Below are 22711 nucleotides of genomic sequence, written 5' to 3'. Positions count from 1 at the left end.
GCCAACTGCGGCCTTTTCGCAAGAGCGTCGTGAGTCGCTGCCTTCGTCTGACACAGGGGTGCATATTAGAAAGCAACGATCCCCAAAGCGCCGACAGTGAAGGCGCAGAGCAACTTCAGAACCAGTTGAGGGGCAGCCGCCGGAGAACAGGGACTCCACCCGCCAAGATGATGCTCCCACAGAGGCATCCGCCGCCAGCTGCAGCGTGGGTACGTAGAATGGGACTGAAGAAGTTTCGTATGTACCCACAGCTCAAGGATCAGACATCGATACGCGAGACGGATTTTGCTCTCCACATGCTGGAGTGCAGATACCCATCCCGCTTCCCAAGTAGACGGTAGGAGTTGGTTTTGCTATGTGATCAATGGTGGGGATGACGCCACGTAAACTACATCAACAGGGACCGCGCCGATGGCGCCGGCACTTTAGGAACGGTTCCAGCCAAGGAGTTGGTGGACACCAGTGGTGACGAAGCAGCTTGGTCCTCAATACACATTTCCGACCTAATGAATAACTTGGCACCCGCAGTTCGACAACAAGCTTATCTTATCGCCACAATTAACCTCAATATGTTTGGAACAACAGTGAAGATAAATCTGCTGCGAGAGGTGCTTCATACGTCAGATGTTGACTTTGCTTTATTGCAACAAGTGCGACTCGTGTTCCTCACAGACATCTGTGGTTGTGAATATATATGACACCTAGTGATCAGACTGGCAATGGTACGGCGTTACTACAGTACAATCTGTTCATCATAAGAATAAACCCCCATGCAAACAAACACAAACGCGATGACTGGTCATAAGCCGTAGTATACGTACAATGGTGTTGTTACGCTTTTGGAAGTAGTTCCTACTTATGTATTAGATATCTTATTACTAAGTTACGTTAAATGAAGCTTTAAGATATTCAAATGTATTAACAGCAATCAACGTTTTTCTTAATCACGCTTTAGCTACGTAGTTTTTATTTCAAAAATCGTGTACAGTCACAGCCTCTGCAGCGTTGTGCTCTGATTGTCGCGCTGTTAATGAGCAGTATCAAAATGGCTGAGGCCGCTCTCTGTTCTGTAGTGAAGTACGCGCGTGGAACATGGTTAAAAAGTACCGAGAAATATGCTGTTCTTAATGTCTTTCATAAATTTACGGAGATAATCGGCTTTAAAATCCCCCCCCCCCCCCGGGGCTGTATACAATACAGTTGATTAACCTTTTGCGCATTGAATGTTTAGCGCAGCTGGTAGTGTAATAGAATAAGAACCAAATCCGATTATCCGTGCGTTGCTTCAAATGTCCCCCAACCCATTTTTTCCCTCGTTCAATCTGAAATACCTACATCTCGTAATTATAAAACTCATCTTCATTTTTTATGACTAATGCACGTCTTCTCGTTTCTAATTACATATTGGACGCGAAATTCCTGTTTCCATTTCAAATACAAATTCTGAATATCGGTGTTTTATGAAAGACTGTTCATACAAGTTGTTTAAATTAAGAAAAACATAACAATTCAATTTTTAAGGCAAAAATGAAATACCAAATCCTCTTCATTCGGACTATGTCCATCGTTTTATACCACAGAGGTAGATAAGTTCGTAGAAACATGAAAAACAATCATTTTCACACCATCGAGCACATCATACAAATGCTACATTTTTACATTTGGTACTGTACCATTGCAATATGAACCCAACAGAGCTGATCTGGAGCCAAGCTGTGGGATTTGGCCCGAGAAGTAACAAGACTGTTAAGCTGCCATACGTACTGGAACTAACGCAAGCAGCTTTTTCACACGTCACTGCAGAACGCTGGCGCGATGTAGAATAACTCGTCAAAAAAGAAGATGAGAAAATGCTGCGCCTGGTTGGCTTCTTGGATTCTGTTGTTGATAGGCTCGTTATCAAAGTAGCAGGTGACACTTCCAGAACTGAAATATTTTTCTCGGATTCGGATAAGGAAGGAGCTAAGAGATTACCAGACTGTATGTAAGTAATACCTTCAGTGGCTTCAATATTTAACTACACAGTGATGATGATGTTCAGATATGTGTGAAATCTTATGGGACTTAACTGCTAAGGTCATCTGTCCCTAAGCTTACACACCACTTAACCTAAATTATCCTAAGGACAAACACACACACCCCGGCCCTAGGGAGGACTCGAACCTCCGCCGGGACCAGCCGCACAGTCCATGACTGCAGCGCCCTAGACCGCTCGGCTAATCCCACGCGGCAACTACGCAACTCTCTTACATTACACACAGCTTATGCAGAAAAATTAGCCTGTGCTTAAGTCAGGAATTTTCATCATTCTTGTTTTTAATTACAATAGTACGTTAGCTAAAAACGATAACGTGTTACGGCTTTCGCCTAGTCGTCTAAGGAGGGTATTGTGGCAAATTTGCAGTGTATTATTTCAGTCTGCATAAAAATTAAATGACATTCAAAGCTGTATTGCTCCTCTGCTCGTCTCTCTCTCTACGTGTGAACTTCAGCGGGCCAAGTCACTGCAGGCTAGCTGTACAAGCTGACCGACCAGTGCTATCCAAGTCCCTGTTGTCCCGTATTATCGCTAAGTCAATGTGTGCGTAACGCACAGCACAAAACATACCTATATTATCGTACTTAACAGTATTCGAGACAGCTTGGCTGCAGTCCCACGTGAAACGAAAATCCAATGGGGTTCCAGCAAACGCGGAAGAATAAATAGTGCAATGTTTACATCTGGTTTATTCTTGTGATGAACGGATTATAGTGCGTGACGGTATTCCCATCGAAGATGTGACTTACCTCCCGTGAGCCAGAGGGCTGCCGGTCACGGCGCTGGGTACACGTATTATTAACGTGTATGCTCCATCGAGAACCGACAAGCGTGGCGAAAGATCACAGTTCTACTCAGAGGAAATCACCCTCCTGTTTCTTTGTGGCTACAATCACTATACCTTCGGCGGCGATTTTAACTGTGTGCTCCACGCCAAGGACCAGGTCCCACACTTTTCGGCTTATCAAGAACTTCGGATAATGGTATGAGACCTACATCTTATCAGTACTTGGAAGAAAGTGCAAGGTGGCCGCCCCGGACACACATTTCTTACTAGTCACTCTGCCAGTCGCATCTATGTCTCACATGATCTTGCACCAGGAATATTGAAGGCCGTACAGGTGCCACTTGCCTTCTCCAACCATAGTGCCTTCATATGCACGGTCACCCTCCAACAACAAAGTGTATGGAACAGTCGTGCCATGTTAAAGATGAAGCTGGCACACCTTCCAGGACCCAGAATGCCGTCAGATTATGGCCGCCGCGTTGGTGGACTGCGAAACACATCTTCCACGATATCCTTCAACGTTGGCATGGTGGATGGAATGTGCAATACCAGCGTTCCGGCGGGTACAAATACGATGTGGAAAGGACATCGCCGCATGGCATCGTCATACTTTGGACTTTTATTACATGACGCTTCGCGAACTCGCATCTCAACCGCCGTCTCTACAACGACAGATGGCAAACCGCCTAATTAAAGCCAACATATTGTCCCATACACGGCGCAAATTGGAAGTTATCATCGTGCAGTTGCGGTGTCAAAACCGAGCAAATAGTGAAATTCCATCCATGCACCACATCGTGCTTGACAGCCGTCAACGCCGACAACAGTTAACCATGGACCTCACTTCGCGGAATGATCGATCCTTAGCAACCCAGGCAACCACCATGAAGTCTTTGCAAATCGTTATCGGCGTTTTGACCAGGAGGAAAATATAGAGGAGGGAGACGACAGCGACTTCTTGCAGTATATGTTTTGCACCCTCGACTCAGCAGTATCGTCGCTTTTAGCGGAGATAACGCAGGACGGCACTGAGGGCGCGCTAGGTAAGGGTGCACTTACTAAGTCGTCCAGGCTGAGGGACTGCCGCTCGAATTCTATCAGACTTTCCGCACTCTGATGTTGCCACTTTGGATCACAGTGTACCAAGAGCTGATGTCCCCCTGTTTTCGCATGCCATCTGCCTTTGTCGAGGGACTACTCATCCCGATACACAAGCCTTCCAGAGGTCAGTCGATCGAGGACTACTGCCGGATTTCAATCTTAATTTTGGACTATAAGATTTTTCCCCGGCTCCTGCAGTACACGTAAAGGAAGTCCTGCCACTAATCGTTTCAACAGAGAAAACAACACGAGTGTTGTAACTGACAATTTGAAAGTTTCAAAACGTTCAAATGTGTGTGAAATCTTATGGGACTTAACTGCTAAGCTCATCAGTCCCTAAGCTTACACACAACTTAACCTAAATTATCCTAAGAACAGACACACACACCCATGCCCGAGGGAGGATTCCAACCTCCGCCAGGACCAGCCGCACAGCCCATGACTGCAGCGCCACAGACCGCTCGGCTAATCCCGCGCGGCATTTGAAAGTTTATACAACACAACTTTATTTACGTGAGTCTACATGGAATTGACTGAACAACCACGAAAAGTCCCAATCACAAAGCCAGTAAGAATTTCCTACTAGAGGCAACAAAAGATAACTTCTAAGATTTCTACGAGAGTCCGTGGTATCACACATACACTTAATTCTAAGTCCTATTTCGATGGCGAAGACGTAGTCTTCGTGGTGACGTCCTTGAGGTCGGTATCCGGCGTGAACTGACTCCGGTGCTGGTTCTAGCCTATAAATAGTATTGGTCATCCATTCAGATATGGTGTAGAAATACTTCATACAGGCCATCTCGAACTCCCTCTGCAGGAAGTAGTTCACGGAATGTCTGTTTCCAAAACAGCCGATGTTTACGCCTTTGGGCCTATGCAACCTCGGTCCTGTGTCGTGTTAGATGTGTTGCCGGCCCGTAGGGGCTACCTTGGCGACGGCGTAAGAACGAGGAAGAGACTCCAAAATGCAAATGGCCCCTTGTGAATGTAAGGATTTGGTAGCTCTCGCCACATTATGTCGCCTCCGAGCTGCTATGATCTCAGTTGACTTCGACCACGCTGTTGACAGAGAGCACCACAAGTGCTTTTTTACACTACTGGCCATTAAAATTGCTACACCACGAAGATGACGTGCTACAGACGCGAAATTTAACCGACAGGAAGATGTTGAGATATGCAAATGATTAACTTTTCAGAGCATTCACACAAGGTTGGCACCGGGGGCGACACCTACAATGTGCTGACATGTGAAAAGTTTCCAGCCGATTTCTCATACACAAACAGCAATTGACCGGCGTTGCCTGGTGAAAAGTTGTTGTGATGCCTCGTGTAAGGAGAAGAAATGCGTACCATCACGTTTCCGACTTTGATAAAGGTCGGATTGTAGCGTATCGCGATTGCGGTTTATCGTATCGCGACATTGCTGCTCGCGTTGGTCGAGATCCAATGACTATTAGCAGAGTACGGAATCGGTGGGTTCAGGAGGGTAATGCGGAACGCCGTGCTGGATCCCAACGGCCTCGTATCACTAGCAATCGAGATGACAGGCATCTTATCCGCATAAGCTGTAACGGATCGTGCAGCAACGTCTCGATCCCTGAGTCAACAGATGGGGACGTTTGCAAGACAACAACCATATGCACGAACAGTTCGACGACGTTTGCAGCAGCATGGACTATCAGCTCGGAGACCATGGCTGCGGCTACCCTTGACGCTGCATCACAGACAGGAGCGCCTGCGATGGTGTACTCAACGACGAACCTGGGTGCATGAATGGCAAAACGTAATTTTTTTCGATAAATCCTGGTTCTGTTTACAGCCTAATGATAGTCGCATCCGTGTCTGGCGACATCGCGGTGAACGCACATTGGAAGCGTGTATTCGTCGTCGCCATACTGACGTATCACCCGCAGTGATGGTATGGGGTGCCATTGGTCACACGTCTAGATCACCTCTTCTTCGCATTGACGGTACTTTGAACAGTGGACGTTACATTTCAGATGTGTTACGACCCGTGGCTCTACCCTCCATTCGATCCCTGCAAAAACCTACATTTCAGTAGGATAATGCACGACCGCATGTTGCAGGTCCTGTACGGGTCTTTATGGATACAGAAAATGTTCGACTGCTGCCCTGGCCAGCACATTCTCCACATCTCTCAACAACTGAAAACGTCTGGTCAATGGTGACCGAGCAACTGGCTCGTCACAATACGCCAGTCACTACTCTTAAAGAACTGTGATATCGTGTTGAAGCTGCATGGGCAGCTGTACCTGTACACGCCATCCAAGCTTTGTTTGACTCAATGCCCAGGCGTATCAAGGCCGTTATTACGGCCAGGGGTGGTTGTTCTGGGTACTGATTTCTCAGGATCTATGCACCCAAATTGCGTGAAAATGTAATCACATGTCAGTTCTAGTATAATATATTTGTCCAATGAATACCCGTTTATCATCTGCATTTCTTCTTGGTGTATCAATTTTAATGGCCAATAGTATAGTCCACATAGGCTTTCCATCTGACTAACTCGACATAATTTTGCGCCTCTTACGCAGAACATCATCCCATGTTCTTGTAAGTCGACGTACGGAGGGTCCCTTTCAAATCTGGCGTTCGGTTTGATAAGGATGCCCACTCTCCATGACTTTTTCGTCATCTTACTGGACCTGCTCATAGGAGTGCTAAAACTCTGACTTTCGAGGATTACGTGGAGGGGTCACATCTTCCACTGCAAAGCGTATGCTGATGATTTTCTACTGCTGGTCCGATCAAGTGATGAGGGGTGTTCCATGCCAGAATGGATTAAGCGATATGGATCGGCGGCGAGAAGCCACATGAATATAGACAAGTCGGCAACTATGCATATCGGAAGGGACCTGCAGGGGAGCTGCGTGGCACCTCTCCCACATATGGATGCAATCAGATATTTTGGTATTTCATATAAATGAGATGTGTGTCACATGGCTACCACGAACAATTTTCGTCCTCTGCAGGCGATACGCACAAAACTGCACCAGAATCTTCTTCGATTTATGGGTCGCCTACGATGTGTCCATTATCTTAACCTGCATGTGGCAGGCAAGTTGATACACATGGCTCAGGTTCTCCCACTACCAACAGCGATAGCATGCACACTACAGAAGGGATTTGGGTATTACCTCACTGCTAAATTGCTATTTAAAGTCCGCTGCGACACCCTAAACCTCCCTGCACGTGAAGCTGGGCTGTGACATAAATGTATGAGTGCAGGCTGCAGCCTCATATTTGTTCATATTAGTGAAACAGTGGACCTGCCGACGTACTTCAATTACGAGAAGGCTATTGGAGGACCTGATGGCGGCATCTAACCTGCCACCTGTTACAATTGCTTGCATCACTCCCTCTCTTTTCCATGTCTCGGCATTCATTATCGAATATAACTACGTGCCCCTGGATCTGTCCACCACTCGAGCTTCGAAGGTTTGAGATGTCTATCATTTGCTGTCGAGTTCCATACCTCGCAATGTGATGAGAGTAAAAACCTGTGCACACTATGGCCTATGGTGTGGAGAGAAGTCCAACAACCCTTCCTCTCTACACGGGTATGACTAACGTGGAACTGTGCAGTCAATTGGAAGTACGTAAAGCAACACAGTTTGCACGCTATTGGGCTAACAGATTCTCCTATCTGCCTACAGTGCCACCTCCTAGATACTGACGGACACTGTTTCACATGTGGAGCAACGTTTGACATATGGATGCTGGTACAGAAGATCCTCGCCTGTTACTTTCATGCCCCGCCTCACACGACAGAGCCGCAGATCCTCTTATGCCCGGAGGATAATTACTTCCTGACCGTAAAGACTCACCCTATCACATGATTTAAAGGCATGTCCATCAATTACTTATTCTGCGATGATGAGGAGATGGTTCTTGACTATTGACAATATTTACAAGATAATCGTTATCAACGACTTTTTGCAAATTATTTGTGCAGTATCTTCATCCCCCCCCCCCCCTACACACACACACACAGTTGGGGTGTACTGAGATGAATACGACCCCTGTAGTGGACCTTGACACAAAGCGAAATAGTTATCGACTTGGTACCAATGAACATTGTCCGTAGATGGGAAGCGCATGTGGAATGGAGTGCCGCATTTGTTTTCCATGATTATTTTGATTTACTTTGACCGTGTTGTCATTGTTAAGTAATACAACTGTGAGAATATCCGTTCTCTTATTTCTTTTTGATGTTTTGAGTTCATCCATATGTTGAAAGGTGGATGCACGAAGTAAATGTGGCTAAAATGTTTATTTCATATTGAGATTATGTTCTTTAATTTGTTTATAACGCCTTCTTACTAACAGAAACAGTTTCTATTACAATTGTATCCGCAATTTTGGAGCCTAAGAATAAAATAAACAAATTTAGAAAAAGATTGTAAAAAATCGTGAGGCGACAGCTCGCGATAAGTGGGAAATCTGGGTTCGAGTCCTAATCCACCACAAATTTTCAGTGTTGTCATTCCATTCTACAGCTCATTTGGCATATTCACAAATGGCAATACATTTAATGGCAGTACGTCTCGTGAAATTGGTCAAAAAGTGACATTTTCCGATTATTATCTCTCAATAATATTTTATCTCTCCTGAATAATTTGATGCATCATTTGTCGATTAATTCCAACAGGAAGTGTAGTTTCTATTATTTCAAACTTAATAGCGCAAGTGTAAAAAAAAATCCAGTCATTCTGCACTTACTTCCTTAAGTATCTCTATCTCCGGAACTATTCAAATTAGAAGGCTGTGGTTTTCATATATTTACTCCTTTTTCAATTCATGTTAATGTTTGTGTTAAGAGGCTGGATGTAGTGTGTAAACAGAAATGGCGATATTTCACATGCGTTTTGTGGAGTTACTTTGTGTTTGTAGTGTTTTATAGATTATGAACTGTAACCATAGTGGTTTGGTGCGTTATTATACGTTCTTATGGTATACCTCTTTCAACATGACGTAAAGAAAGGGCGTTTCCATGGAAATCAGCATACATCTGAATCACAGACACATGATAAGAACAGGCCCACTAGTGCTTCGAAGAGGAAACTTGGAAAGGATGAGAATTTCTTACTGACAAAGAACATCATGTAAACAGTTTACGTTTTATTAGATTTGTGTGTGTTAGGACAAGTTTTATAAGATACTATCTCATGTAAGGTTTGTGGTGGGAAATTTAGCATCTGTGAGGACACATCTGCAAGGACTGGACTTGGTAACAAATTTGTTATTCAGTGCAAAGTTTAAGGCTTTCTACATCATTTTGGACTTCTCAAAAATGCATGAATGACTTGTTTGAGAGCAATGTTAGGTTCTTGTATGGAATGAGGTGTACAGGTAAAGGACTGACTGCAGCTCAAGTATTACGTGCAAAGCTAAACTTGCCAAACTCACCAACCAGATCAATTAAGTACACCGAAGTAATTGGTGAATGTGTCAAATCTGTCACTGTAGCTTCTATGAAAGGTGTTGCTAAAGAAGTAGCATTAAGTAACACAACATATTTACCTGTAGCAGAAGAGAGGTAACACATCTAAAAATTCAGTTGCAAGTGTCACTAGTGTAGATACAGGTAAAATTTTGGAGACACAGGCAAAATTTTAGACATCGAACGGCTCACTAAATACTGCCATCGCCGGCCGGAGTGGCCGTGCGGTTCTAGGCGCTACAGTCTGGAACCGAGCGACCGCTACGGCCGCAGGTTCGAATCCTGCCTCGGGCATGAATGTGTGTGATGTCCTTAGGTTAGTTAGGTTTAATTAGTTCTAAGTTCTAGGCGACTGATAACCTCAGAAGTTAAGTCGCATATTGCTCAGAGCCATGTGAACCAAATACTGCCATCAGTGTAAATCAGTTGACAATGGAACAAGTGAAAGTCATAAATCAAATTGTGCTAAGAATTAATGAGGGAACTAGTGGGGGTGTGGAGGCTACTGCAGTTGTTTCTGTGTTCAGACGCTCACAGCAGGAAAGATGTGTGTGCTACACTGAGTACTTGGGGAGGCGGTGATTCGAAGGCTTTCAGATCAGCAGTGGAAAGTCAACCTGATGGTGAAAAGCATATTTTAAAGATTGAATGTGTGGGCCACGTTCGAAAACGGATTGGAACACGCCGTCGAAAAGGAAAAGAGAAGATATCAGATGGAAAGACTCTAAATGGTAAAGGAAGACTTACAGGAAAAACATTGATGGACTCTAGCAATATTATGGAATGGCAACAAGAAACAATACACATGATCTACAAGGGATGAAAAGAGCAGTGTGGGCTACATTCTTCCACAAATTATCCACTGATGATATACGTATACATGGTCTTTGCTCACCCAGTTCTGACTCATGGGGCAAGTACCGCAAAGCTCAGGAGACAGGTACAGAGGAACAATTTAGACACAAAAATGGCATACCATTTGCAGTGATGGAAGCTATTAAACAAATACATAGAGATGATGACTATGATGATAGAGAGTTAGTTTATCCTGAACTTCCTTCCTAATGTCTCCGTGGTCTAACGCAAAACCCGAATGAGTCTTTCAATAATGTCGTTGGGACCCGCATGCCAAAAAACGTCTTTGTAGGAATGAAAACTATATGCTTGGGTGTTTGTGACGCTATGATGAAAAGATCGTAATAAGGGAGGAATTAGGGTACTAGAGCAACTTGGTATTGCTCTAGGACCCAACATACTGCAAGCCTCCCAGCTAATGGATCGACTCAGAATCATAAAAGTCCAGCGTGCAGCAGAGGCAATAAACAAAGAAGCAAGAGGCAGTAAGACAAAGAAGTTTTAGGTTTCCAAGGTGATCAAGAAGAGGATCCAGATAATGCTTATTATGGGCCTGCCTCTTTCTAGGTGAAGACATGACTCCATATGTGAGTTAACATCAAATGAAAACGTTTAAACTTTATTTCCTGAAAATGACTTTTTTAAGGATTTGACCCATTATCTCATGAACTATTACAGATATGTATATCTAATTTTACACTATGTTACCTTTTAGTATACTGCTGCCGCTGAACCACCAAAACATTTTTAGCTATAATGGTTTTTTACTTACAGAAGCAAGATTGGATTTCAAAAATTGAACAAAAATTTTTAAAAAATCATAACTAATTAATTATCTGCCTGTACGTCATGATTCTGGTTCAGTAATCAGAAAAGGAGTGAAACTATACTTTCTAAAATTTTATATCTCTATCTATCAAAGGTTCTGAGATAATGTCTCATCAATGTTGTAAATGTAACACTTACAGCATAGCATGTACATACCCCCCTTAATGTGTTCTATAGTTAAGCTTGAGCTTCGACAATGATTACCTTTCCATGATATTTATGTCATTCTCCAACATCCGACCTGTCAGTCAGCAAGACTCGGCGGAACCAGAAGCACCTCTGAAGATAATCGACGTACCTCTGCATTAAATGTCAGGAACAAAACAGTTTCATAGGGCGGGACAACATGTAAGACTAACCAAGTAATAAACAACCCATCGTCAAAGCCTACATGGCATAGAAAATGAAAGATGGTTGGGCAAAGAAATGAAAGTAAGAAGATATTTTGTTTTGCAGAAGCAGGGGAAACCTTGTCAATATTTTTCTGCAAACATGACTACTGCGAGTATCTCTCCCCATATTTGAGGCACTCTGCTGGCGAAACTTATTATCACAACTGGATATGCAACGGCCAATATCCGCCCCGGTCACAAAGGTTAGTGGCGGGGAGCGGTAGCAAAATGCCATGGCTACACGCTGGAAGGAAAAGAATGACGTCATTGTGAGTGCGGTATAATTGCGCAGAGTACAGCGAGCAGCAACGGCGGGCAGCCTAGGGCTGGAAGGCATCGGCCTCCAGTGTGGGAGGGCAGTAGACGACATCGTCCTGCACCTTCTCCCACGCCCCGCTGTGCCGGAAGCGGCGCTCCGCCTCCGCCAGGTTCCGGAAGCGCTGCCTGGCCAGCAGGTGGCGCACCCGCACATCCTCCACGAAGCCCGGCTCGTACACCTGCGATAAATAAATACGTACGGTGTTTTCACATGACCGCATCGAGTTTCTAATGATACTGCTCAACGCTAATTCTCGCTGTTTACTAAAAGAAGGCTTGGTTCAAATGGCTCTGAGCAATATGGGACTTAACATCTATGGTCATCAGTCCCGTAGAACTTAGAACTACTTAAACCTAACTAACCTAAGGACAGCACACAACACCCACCCATCACGAGGCAGAGAAAATCCCTGACCCCGCCAGGAATCGAACCCGGGAACCCGGGCGTGGGAAGCGAGAACGCTACCGCACGACCACGAGATGCGGACTACTAAAAGAAGCAATGCCAGTATTACCTTCATTAGTTCACAGTCAAGATTATTTATTCACACTGTCTCTGGAGAAACTCAAACAATTTTAATACTATTTCTCAAAATTAATAATGCTATTTCTTAGGTAACTGTGAAGGAAGAAAAAGAGCTCTGTATGTGTGAAATTCTTGTCCGACGTGGGCCTGATGGTCCTAATCAGATCAAATGAAATAAATAAATAAACAAATAAATAACCGATCCATTAGTTTAATATACAACATGGTACTTAATATAATTCATATACAGGACGGAGAAAAATTGTGTCGCGAAATTTGAACCCCGGATAGCTGATGCCAGTAGGGAGCAAAATTACTAATGTTGGCCGCGGGATTACCCTGTTGCTGGATACTCTGGACAATGCACGACCGCGAATGCTTTGCCTGCCGGAGATCGCGATGTACCCAAGGCAGCCTGCACGCTCGGTGGTAGCGCGCCAGCCTTCCACTCTGGGGGCGAATACGCCGGGGTCCCGGCACATCCATTGTAGTTTCCTGGTAAGACGTACTGGGAAGAAACCCGTCAACGGCTGTCAGTTCGCGTACAGGAAGTCTTCTACAAATTGTGTCAGCCCTGAAAAGGTCCTTTTTTGTAGCTAGAACATTGTTTACATAAAGCAGGTGCTCGAACTGGCGACCCTCTGACGCGACAGAAGCTTGGTAACGTCGAACGGTGTTTTGTCGAACTCTTTCAAAGATTCCTGGCATTGCCCTGATGTGATTGGTGGCATGTTTCTAGACGGTTCGCGTCCGGATGGGTGAACTAGAACCTTGAAGAATCCCCACAGGGAAAGTCCGGTGGCATGAGGTCTGGCGATCACGGGGGCCATGTCCTACGAGCACCTCTGCCAACTACGCGGCCATCGAAGAACTCATTTAAATATCCGCGCACGGCACGCCTGCAACGTGAGGGCGCCCCATCACGCTGCAACCACATGCGTAGCCGTATGTCCAAGGAAACATCTTCCAACAGGCCAGGTAGAGTTTCTTGCAAAAAGTGAAGGTAATATGCCCAGGTACGTCGAGGAGGTAGACGGAACGGCCCAATCAGATGATCACCCACAATGCCTGCCCAAATGTTGAGCGAAAATCATTCCTGGTGTCCGTGGACGTACGTGACATGAGGATTTCCCCTTGCCCAGTAATGAACGTTTCGAGTGTTGTAAAGGCCATCCCGATGGAAGTTGCACTCGTCGGTAGACAGCACAATGGCAGGGAAGTCGTGATCTCGTGCAACATGTCGCAGCAACCACCGACAAAACCCTAGTATGTGTTCATAGTCCGCCACATGATTATAAGTCTTGGTCAGGGTGGAAACTAAATGGATGCTGGCTGTCATCCTTCAAAACCGCCCAGACTAACCGATGAGTGACCCCTATGTCGTGTCCAACCGCTCGAGTACTTGTCGTAGGTGCTTCCTCGAAGCGCTCGAGAACAGTGCCTTCAAATGCAGCATCTCGTCGTGTTCGAGGTCTTCCAGCATCACTATGATATCCCGCTAACGAGTCTGTTTCGTCAAGTCACCGGGGAATTGCTGTAACCATCTGTGGCTGTGCGTGACGTCTTGTTGGGTAGCGTTCCTCATACAACCGTCGAGCTTCATGCGCATTACCGTCGGCTAGTCCATAAACAAAGACCATATCACGCTGTTCTTCAAACGAATACTGTGCCACCATGCTTACTGTATGAGTAAATCACACGTGATGTGTGTGTGCTCCGAAGCGAAGCGAAGCTGATGTGAGGTGGAGACAAACAGCAAGACCTTTTCGACACGTGTGCGTATCACGTTGGGGCAGTAACGCGGAGAGAGATGTTTGTATGTGTGAACCGACAACCATAGCGCTGCCCGTCAACCGACGAACGGCAACAGGGCAGTCCCATGGCCAATCGGTGTGCATGGCGTCAAGTTTCCGTAGTTTAAAAATGGTGCGTTGTCAACCTACACAACATTTCCTACTGGCATCAGCTATCCAGACTTAAAATTTCATGACACAATTTTTCTCTAACCTGTACAATTTTCTTTACGCCAGTTTTTATAACTTGCATACCATTTACACCGCAAATACATTTCTATCATTACTACACTGACAAAAAAAATCGCGGCACCAAAAAATAATTAATGTATAGTAACGAAATTTCTGGAATACATTTGTGTGGGTAACATATTTAAGTGATTAACATAACGAGATCACAGATTAATGTAAGCGCGAGATAAGGCATTGCAAATATGCAATGCTTGTACATTAATAACAGGTGTAACCACCAGGATGTTGGATGTAAGTACGCAAACCTACATGCATTGTGTTGTACAAGCGCCGCATGTCAGTTTGTGTGATGGAGTTCCATGTCTGTTGCACTTGGTCAGTCAATATACGAACGGTTAATGCTGTTAGCGGACGACGCTGCAGCTGTCCTCCTATGACGTCCCAACATGCTCGATTAGAGGCAGATCTGGTCATCGAGCAGGCCAAGGCAACATGTCAACGCTCTGAAGCGCATGCTGGGTTACAACAGCGGTATGTGGTCGAGCGTTATCCTGTTGGAAAACACCCCCTGGAATGCTGTCATAAGTGGCATCTCAACAGGTGGAATCACCAGACTGACGTACAGTTTCGTAGTCAGGGTACGTGGGATAACCACGAGGGTTCTCCTCCTGTCGTACGAAATCGCAACCTAGACCATAACCCCAGATGTGGGTCCAGTGTCTCTAGCACAGCGACGGGTTGGTTATAGGCCCTCAACTGGCCTCTGTCTAACCAACACGAGGCCATAACTGGCACTGATGCAGAACCAGTTTTCATCGGAAAACACAACGGACCTCCTCCTGCGTAGTGATCTATGCCATTCATGCAAGAGCATGCATCACGTATGTCAATTGTAGAGCTCAGAATAAAGATGTCCATGATCGCAATTAGTTTGTAAACATCGGGCCACATACTGTGGGGAAGTACAAACATAAAAAAGTCTTGCATTACCTAGGTTCGGCTACTTACGGAACTAGTAAAGGAAACTGGAATAGAGATCAACATAAACATGATTTCTCCCCTTTTATTGTTCATGAAAATCACACATTGCATGTTGTAACGCCATACAGTGAGACCTTCAAAGCTGGTGGTCCAGATTGCTGTACACACCGGTACCTCTAATATCCAGTAGCACGACCTCTTTCACTGATGCATGCCTGTATTCTTCGTGGCATACTATCCACAAATTCATCAAGGCGATGTTGGTCCAGATTGTCCCACTCTTCAACGGTGATTCAGCATAGATCCCTAAGCGTGGTTGGTGGGTCACGTCGTCCATAAACAGCCCTTTTCAATCCATCCCATGCGTGTTCGATAGGGTTCATGTCTGGAGAACATAATAGCAACTCTAGCCGAGAGATGTCGTTATCCTGAAGGAAGTCATTCACAATATGTACACAATGGGGGCGCGAAATGTCGTCCATGAAGAAGAATGCCTCGCCAATATACCGCCGATATGGTTGCACCATCGGTCGGAGGATGGCATTCACGTATCATACAGCCGTTACGGCGCCTTCCACGATCACCAGCGGCGTACTTCGGCCCCACATAATGCCACCCCAAAACATCAGATATAGCCTCCACCTTGCAGCACTCGCTGGACAGTGTGACTAAGGCGTCCAGCCAGACCGGGTTGCCTCTGAACACGTCTCCGACAATTCACTGGTCGAAGGCATATGCGACACTCATCGGTGAAGAGAACGTGATGCCAATCCTGAGCGGTCCATTCGGCATTGGTGCCATCTGTACCGCACTGCATGGTGTCGTGGTTGTAAAGATGGGTCTCGCCATGGACGTCGGGAGTGAAGTTGCACATCATGCAGCCTATTGCGCCCAGTTTGAGTCGTAACACGACGTCCCGTGGCTGCAGCAAAAGCATTATTCAACATGGTGGCGTTGCTGTCAGGGTTCCTCCGAGCCATAATCCGTAGGTAGCGTACATCCACTGCAGTGGAACAAGGCATATCAACGACAGTTCCTGTCTCTCTGTATCTCATCCATGTCCGAACAACATCGCTTAGGTTCACTCCGAGACTCCTGGAGACTTCCCTTTTGAGGCCCTTCTTGGCACAAAGTAACAATGCAGACACGATCGAACCGCGGTATTGACCGTGTAGGCGTGGTTGAAATACAGACAACACGAGCCCTGTACCTCCTTCCTGGTGGAATGACTGGAACTGATCGGCTGTCGGACCCCCTCCGTCTAATAGACGCTGCTCATGCGTTGTTATTTACATCTTTGGGCGGGTTTAGCGACATCTCTGAACAGTCAAAAGGGAATGTGTCTGTGATTAAACATCCACAGTCAACGTCTATCTTCCGGAGTTCTAAGAACTGGGGGTGATGCGAAACTTTTATTGATGTGTGTATCACTCGACATGTGTGAAATCTAGTTGCCGGAGAGCATTTACAATCTCCGTGCAGCGAGGAGGAACGAAGGAGCTCTGGTGCCAAGGAAGACCACTGGCACCACAGGAGACGCATATGATGTAGATAAGCGATAGTTGTTATACACTATTCAGAGACATGTTAATGAGAGATCTTTGAGATAGTAATATCACTTGGTTTTAGGAGTAGTAATTTCCCATGTAACGTGTATACGTTTATAAAAGTTGGTGACAACATACAGAGTTAACTGGAACCAATCTGCACTTTATTTAAGCAGAGAAGCAGTGTTTTGTTTTATAACCACTTCACGTATAGAAGTCTGCACGGAAGAAAGAAGTTCGACGCCAAGGAAGAACAGGGCACAGAACAGCTGGATCCTGAGAAAAATCACAAGAGTAGCAAGGTTGAATCTCTAGACCAGGCTGTGGCCGAGCGGTTCTAGGCGCTACTGTTTGGTACCGCGCGACCGCTGCGGTCGCAGGTTCGAATCCTGCCTCGGACATGGATGTGTGTGATGTGCTTAGGTTAGTTAGGTTTAAGTAGTTCTAAGTTCTAGGGGACTGATGACCTCAGAAGTTAAGTCCCATAGTGCTCAGAGCCATTTGAACCAGGCTAATAAGAGTTTTAAGGTGGCGGTGTTAAGTGTAGCTGCATGGAGCAAGAGGCTCAGAACAGACGTTGCTCAAGCATTCAGAACATCGCCACACAAGCTGAATATAGAAGTCATCAGCCATTAATAAACAGTTCATGTGGCGACCGTCTGGTGATAAGTGGAATGTGGCAAATAAAAAACAGACTGAAAGGAAGAAATTCCGTAATAAATCAGCACAGAGAAGACGTGATGACAAGGGCAACGGGTATCATAAGCAAGAACGTCGGTGCACCTTGGCTAAGAGTATCCGTCTGAACAGACGAAACATGTTGCCTTAGACGATGCGGCAAGAGCCAGCACGCAACCAGCGACGTCGGTCCGGCACGCAGCCGTCAACGAGTCATCCAACGCTAGAGCGCGGTCTACGCCACCGCGACGCTAGCACACGATCTGCACCACTGCGACGCCAGTATTTCACTTCGAAACTGTTTTTGTGAGCGTAGTGGGGTAATATTTTTGAGTTTATTTATGTTAATACGGAAATGTTACTACAAAAATTGGAAGAGGTACAGAGACATTCAAATGAAAGGTTTCCACAAGGAACAGAACAATCTAAGGAAAAATTTTCAAAGACTGATAAGTGATTCGTAAAATTACTGGGCAGTCATTGCAAATTTCAAGAGAGTTTGCTCAACCACGTCAAGACTTAGGAAATCAGATTAAAGGCACTCACGCGCAACTAATGGAAAACCGAAACAGACTGCGACTAGAATTAGAAACGCAGATTAAAGACACTCACGAAGCGTTAGAGGCGCATTTAAAACATAAGCTAGGTCAAAGACTTAAGGTGTTAAGTGCAGAGATACACACCAAAGTCTTGAAACAATATGACTTAGTTCGGGAAGAGGTATGTTGTGTACATAGTTCCGCTTAGTTAGCGCGTACACAACTTTCCCACTAGAGCACGGCCCGCTAAGAACATCAGCGCAGGCACAGCCCTCGTCCGTCTCTGCACTATGAGATGGCGCTGCCATAGAGACGGACCAAATTCTGCTTCCGCTGATCCACGTATTAATATGTAATGAAGCCAATGAGATTGCTGCTAACGTAGAAACTTTTCTCCTCGCGGATCACACTCGCGCAGTGATACATGAACGCGCGAGGTATTATAACGAGTGTACAGACCTCCGATTAGTCAGTCTGCATTTGTCTGCACCTGTCTGTACCAGTCTGCATTAGTCTGTACGAGTCTAAAGTCAAGTTTTAGTCTGCACCTAATAAGATTATCATATTCCTGTACATAGCCATGAAGGTAAATGTATAGACACTTATCAAGTATCAGAGATATATGTGAGAATAAGATTAACGTACCAATACCAAAGGAACTTCAGATTGTCAATTGTAAATAGCATCCAGAACCATGTTAAGTAATTTTTATACTTGTTATTATTTTAATAAGTGTGTGTGAAAATTAATCAAGTTCTGTTTAAAGTTGGTCGCCGTCAATCTGCTACTCCAAGTGTGCAAGTGGCATTTCCATCGTCTGAAGAGTGACAAGTCAAATAATCTGATGGTGTGTATACTGAAGGTCTTACAGAACACACACCACAAGGTCCATGAACATGTTAAAGATTTGCACATGGACATAGATAGTTTTCATAAACAGAATGTAAGTTGGTAAAAAATCAGATGTCAGATGCGCAAACGCACTTAGAAATTTTAGAACAGAGAAGCGACAACGGAGATTTCGTATATTCACATGAAATACATTCAAGTTTGGAGGAAAAAATACAAGAATTGTTAGATCATAAATTTCAGGAGTCTTCACGCACTTTAGAAAACGGGCAGTTTTCCTGGGAGGAAGCCACTAAAAACACGAATGAGTTTAAAAGACTGTGGGACGAATTGGAAAAAGCTAGAAGGAAACTGAGAGAAAGTCAAGTTAAAGATACATCTTCCAATGAAACAACACTATTAGAGGAATTACAGTTGGAAAGCGGAATGAACTTTTATAAGCATTTTCCAAAGTTTAAACCAGATAGGGAAGTACATCCAACGTACTTCCTGGGAGTATCTTCCAGGTTATTATCACAAAAGTGGGATGACTCTAGAAATACAGATTTCGTTTTGAGTTATTTACTACGGGGCGCTGCTGAGTGGGGCAAGGCCCATTCGGAAGAGTTTCCTCGTGGGACGATTTTCAGGAGAAATTCAAGCGTAAGTATTGGTCTAAAACAATACAAGAGAAACTGACTCTAGAATCATTAGACCCAAATCATTTTAACATTCATGGGGTAGGTTCAAAAAGTATATAGAATGGCGTCTAACAGGATCCAATTATTCTCTCTTAATATCAGAAAAAACGGGAGGTTAATTATTGTCAGGTAAATAAAAGTCACAATAATAAATTCAAATAACAAAGACGGGAAGTACGAAGTGTTGATACAATAGACGAAGTACATCTAGCAAACGTATTGGTAAAGCGTTACCGTACTATGTAAGAAAGGAAATTTTACATAGTGGATCGTCTACCGTGAATGAATTACTGTTGTTTGTTGAAAATCTAGATACGATGAATAATCGCAGTCACGAGGATGCGTGCCAGGAAGGAGGTAAATTGAACTCTAAATATCAGAAAAAACGGGAGGTTAATTATTGTCAGGTAAATAAAAGTCACAATAGTAAATTCGAACAACAAAGACGGGAAGTACGAAGCTTTGATACATAAATATTCACAAATAGTGGCCTGAAGGAAGGTGCTCGAGTAGTGCAGATTTTTCGGCACATCAAACAAAATAGTAACGGAAAACAATCGACGTCCTGGTAAAGATGTCAGATTCAGTACGTGTCCAACTAAGTGTAGGCCCATATGAAAAAAGTTTGTTGCCTTTAGTGAGGTAACACCACTACGAAATTGGTTACTCGCTGAAGGAGACAAAGAAAAAGGTATTGAGATTACTAAACCAATAGTTTCGGAAACAACTGACGATCAGGAAGTGAGTGTGTCCATAGATTCGGGGAATGAAATTTCTATTGTGTCCCAGTTTTTGTTCGATGTAATAAAATGTGAGAGTATATCCAATACTGCCAATTACTGGTGTATATGTAGTAGGTAGTAGAAATAACTGGAAGCAAAGCAAGATAAATTAAGCATGAAGTACGGTTACCGAAAGCACTAAACCATTTTACGTTTATGCAGTCATTCTTAATAGTGCCTAATGTAAATTTGCAATTGTTAGTAGCTATTGATTGGCTGATATGATTTAAAGTAATACTAGATTTCTCAGCATGGATATTAACATGTACTTATCAAGATGAAGTATTTGAAGCATCATTTAGTGAGGAGATTACTAGTAATAACAAGATATGTAACATCCACCTCATAGCAACAAGCACTGTGACGGATTTAGAGAACAGTTCATATCCACAAAGTACGCTGCAAAAACTAATTAGGACCAAAGCTCATGAATCTGATTTGTTAATTGAGTTACAGAAAAATAATCTATACCATATACTGAGGAAGTATAGTAAAGTTTTCTTAAATAAACCTAGAGTACTTCGTAACTATGAATGTAGTTTTATGATCAAAGATGAATCGCCTTTTTTCTATAAACCCTATCTGGCACCATTAAGTGTAGGGCCAGCCAAACAAAAGGAGATTAATGAAATGTTATAAGCAGGAATAATAGAATGGAGTTATAGTGTATGCAATAACTTGTCATTAGTAGTGTCTAAAGCGATTGGGGGAGTACATCTAGTGTTGGACACATGTACTCTAAATTAGCACATAGAACCTGAAAAAGATCGACCAGTCAGTATAGACAAAATATTGATGAAGTTTGAATAAGGAAAGTATATTAGATCGATGGACCTTAGATTTGGGTACTGGTAAGTCAAACATGATGAGATTTCAAAGAAATTTACTGCTTATTTGTATGAGGGTAAGTCATACCAATTTGGAGAGTTACCATTTGGATTAAATATCTCAATGTCGATATTCACGAGAGTCTTGGACGCTGGACTGAGTAATAATTTATTGAAAGAAGTAATAACCTATGTAGATGACATACTTCTAGTGTCCAAGACATGGGAAGAACATTGTGATTTACTGGTTAGAATATTAGGAAGGTTTCACGTTAAAGGAATCGCTATAAGACTGTCAAAGTTGATTTTTAGGAGAGAAGAAGTGAAGTTTCTTGGTCACTTGGTAGATATAAGCGAAATAAAAGCAGATCCAGACAGGATAAGAGCCATAAAATAATGTCCAGAACCTAAAAGTACGAAACAATTGAAAGCATTTCAGGGACTAGCAGGATTCTTTAGGAAATATATTCCAGATCAGCCTATGAATAATCTTAAGTTATTAAACTTACTGAAGAAAAAACTAAATGGCTTTGGAATGATGAAGAGTCTAAGACCTATAATGAGAATTAAGTAGTTCTAGTAGAGGCATCCATTTTAAAACAGCCACAGATGGACAAACCTTTCAGGTTAAATAATGACACATCAGAGTATGGAATAGCGTGTGAGTTGTTTCAGAGAGAGTGGGAAATTATCATGGGAGAACATAATACACTAGCTTCTGCGAGCTGAGCTCTAACCAAACATGAGTAGAGCTACAGAGTAACAGAAAAAGAATTATTTGCTATAGTGTTGAGTATCAAAAAATTTCAAATTCTAATATGAGGATCAAAAATAATAGCGTATACTAATCACGAAGCACTAGATTTAGTTTTCGAAATTAAGTATATAATTACGGTTACCAATGGGCATGAATTATTTTGTAAGAACAGAAGGTCCTGGAGCTACCTTCAACATTAATTTTTTATCAATAAGTTATACTAATAATGAAGAAAGAATCCTAACCTTGAGAATAATGAAGGACATCATTGATGATCCATATTTTAGGGATAAGTGGAAAACCTTAGACCAAGGAGGGACAATTGATAACGGTATGGTAAATCATGTTCTGTTTTGGAGATTAAAGAAAATTAGACTCAAATGGAGACTCTTTACTGAAACCTGTAGGACTTGGTTTAATTACATTTATTCATCAAGCGTATGGACAGTTTGGGGTACGAAAATGTGGAAAACATAGGGTACTTTAAGAACTTAAGTAAAATGATGCTGTTTGTACTACATACATGTGAAACTTGCCAAAACATGAAAGACAACAATCAAGCAATAATGTATAAGTTATACCCGACTCTACCTACAGGCTAACATGAGCTCGCAGCTGTTGACTTCTTTGGCCAAATACCAACGAGGAGAGGAAAGGGGGAGGTAACATATATCTGTATTGGTTGAGTGTTGGTCTAAGTATGTTAAACTCTACCCTATTAAACATGCTGACACAGAGACAGTGATTAGATGGATTGCCACCTATGGAAATAAC

At 43.6% G+C, this 22711-nt stretch overlaps 1 protein-coding gene across 1 annotated transcript in view; it reads right to left on the bottom strand.

The window, feature by feature from the left end:
- Positions 1 to 11788: 11788 nt before the first annotated feature.
- LOC126455835 (IQ and ubiquitin-like domain-containing protein) overlaps positions 11789 to 22711 on the bottom strand; it is an 84851-nt gene continuing 73928 nt past the window's right edge. The window contains exon 4 of the mRNA XM_050091597.1: positions 11789 to 11965. Within this exon, the coding sequence (XP_049947554.1) occupies positions 11789 to 11965 (177 nt within the window). The remainder of the gene's footprint in view (positions 11966 to 22711) is intronic.

Source organism: Schistocerca serialis, chromosome 2 (genome assembly GCF_023864345.2).
Source record: "Schistocerca serialis cubense isolate TAMUIC-IGC-003099 chromosome 2, iqSchSeri2.2, whole genome shotgun sequence".
Classification (NCBI taxonomy): domain Eukaryota; kingdom Metazoa; phylum Arthropoda; class Insecta; order Orthoptera; family Acrididae; genus Schistocerca; species Schistocerca serialis.
The sequence above is the reverse complement of the archived record's forward strand: the minus strand, read 5'-3'. Positions and strand labels throughout refer to the sequence as shown.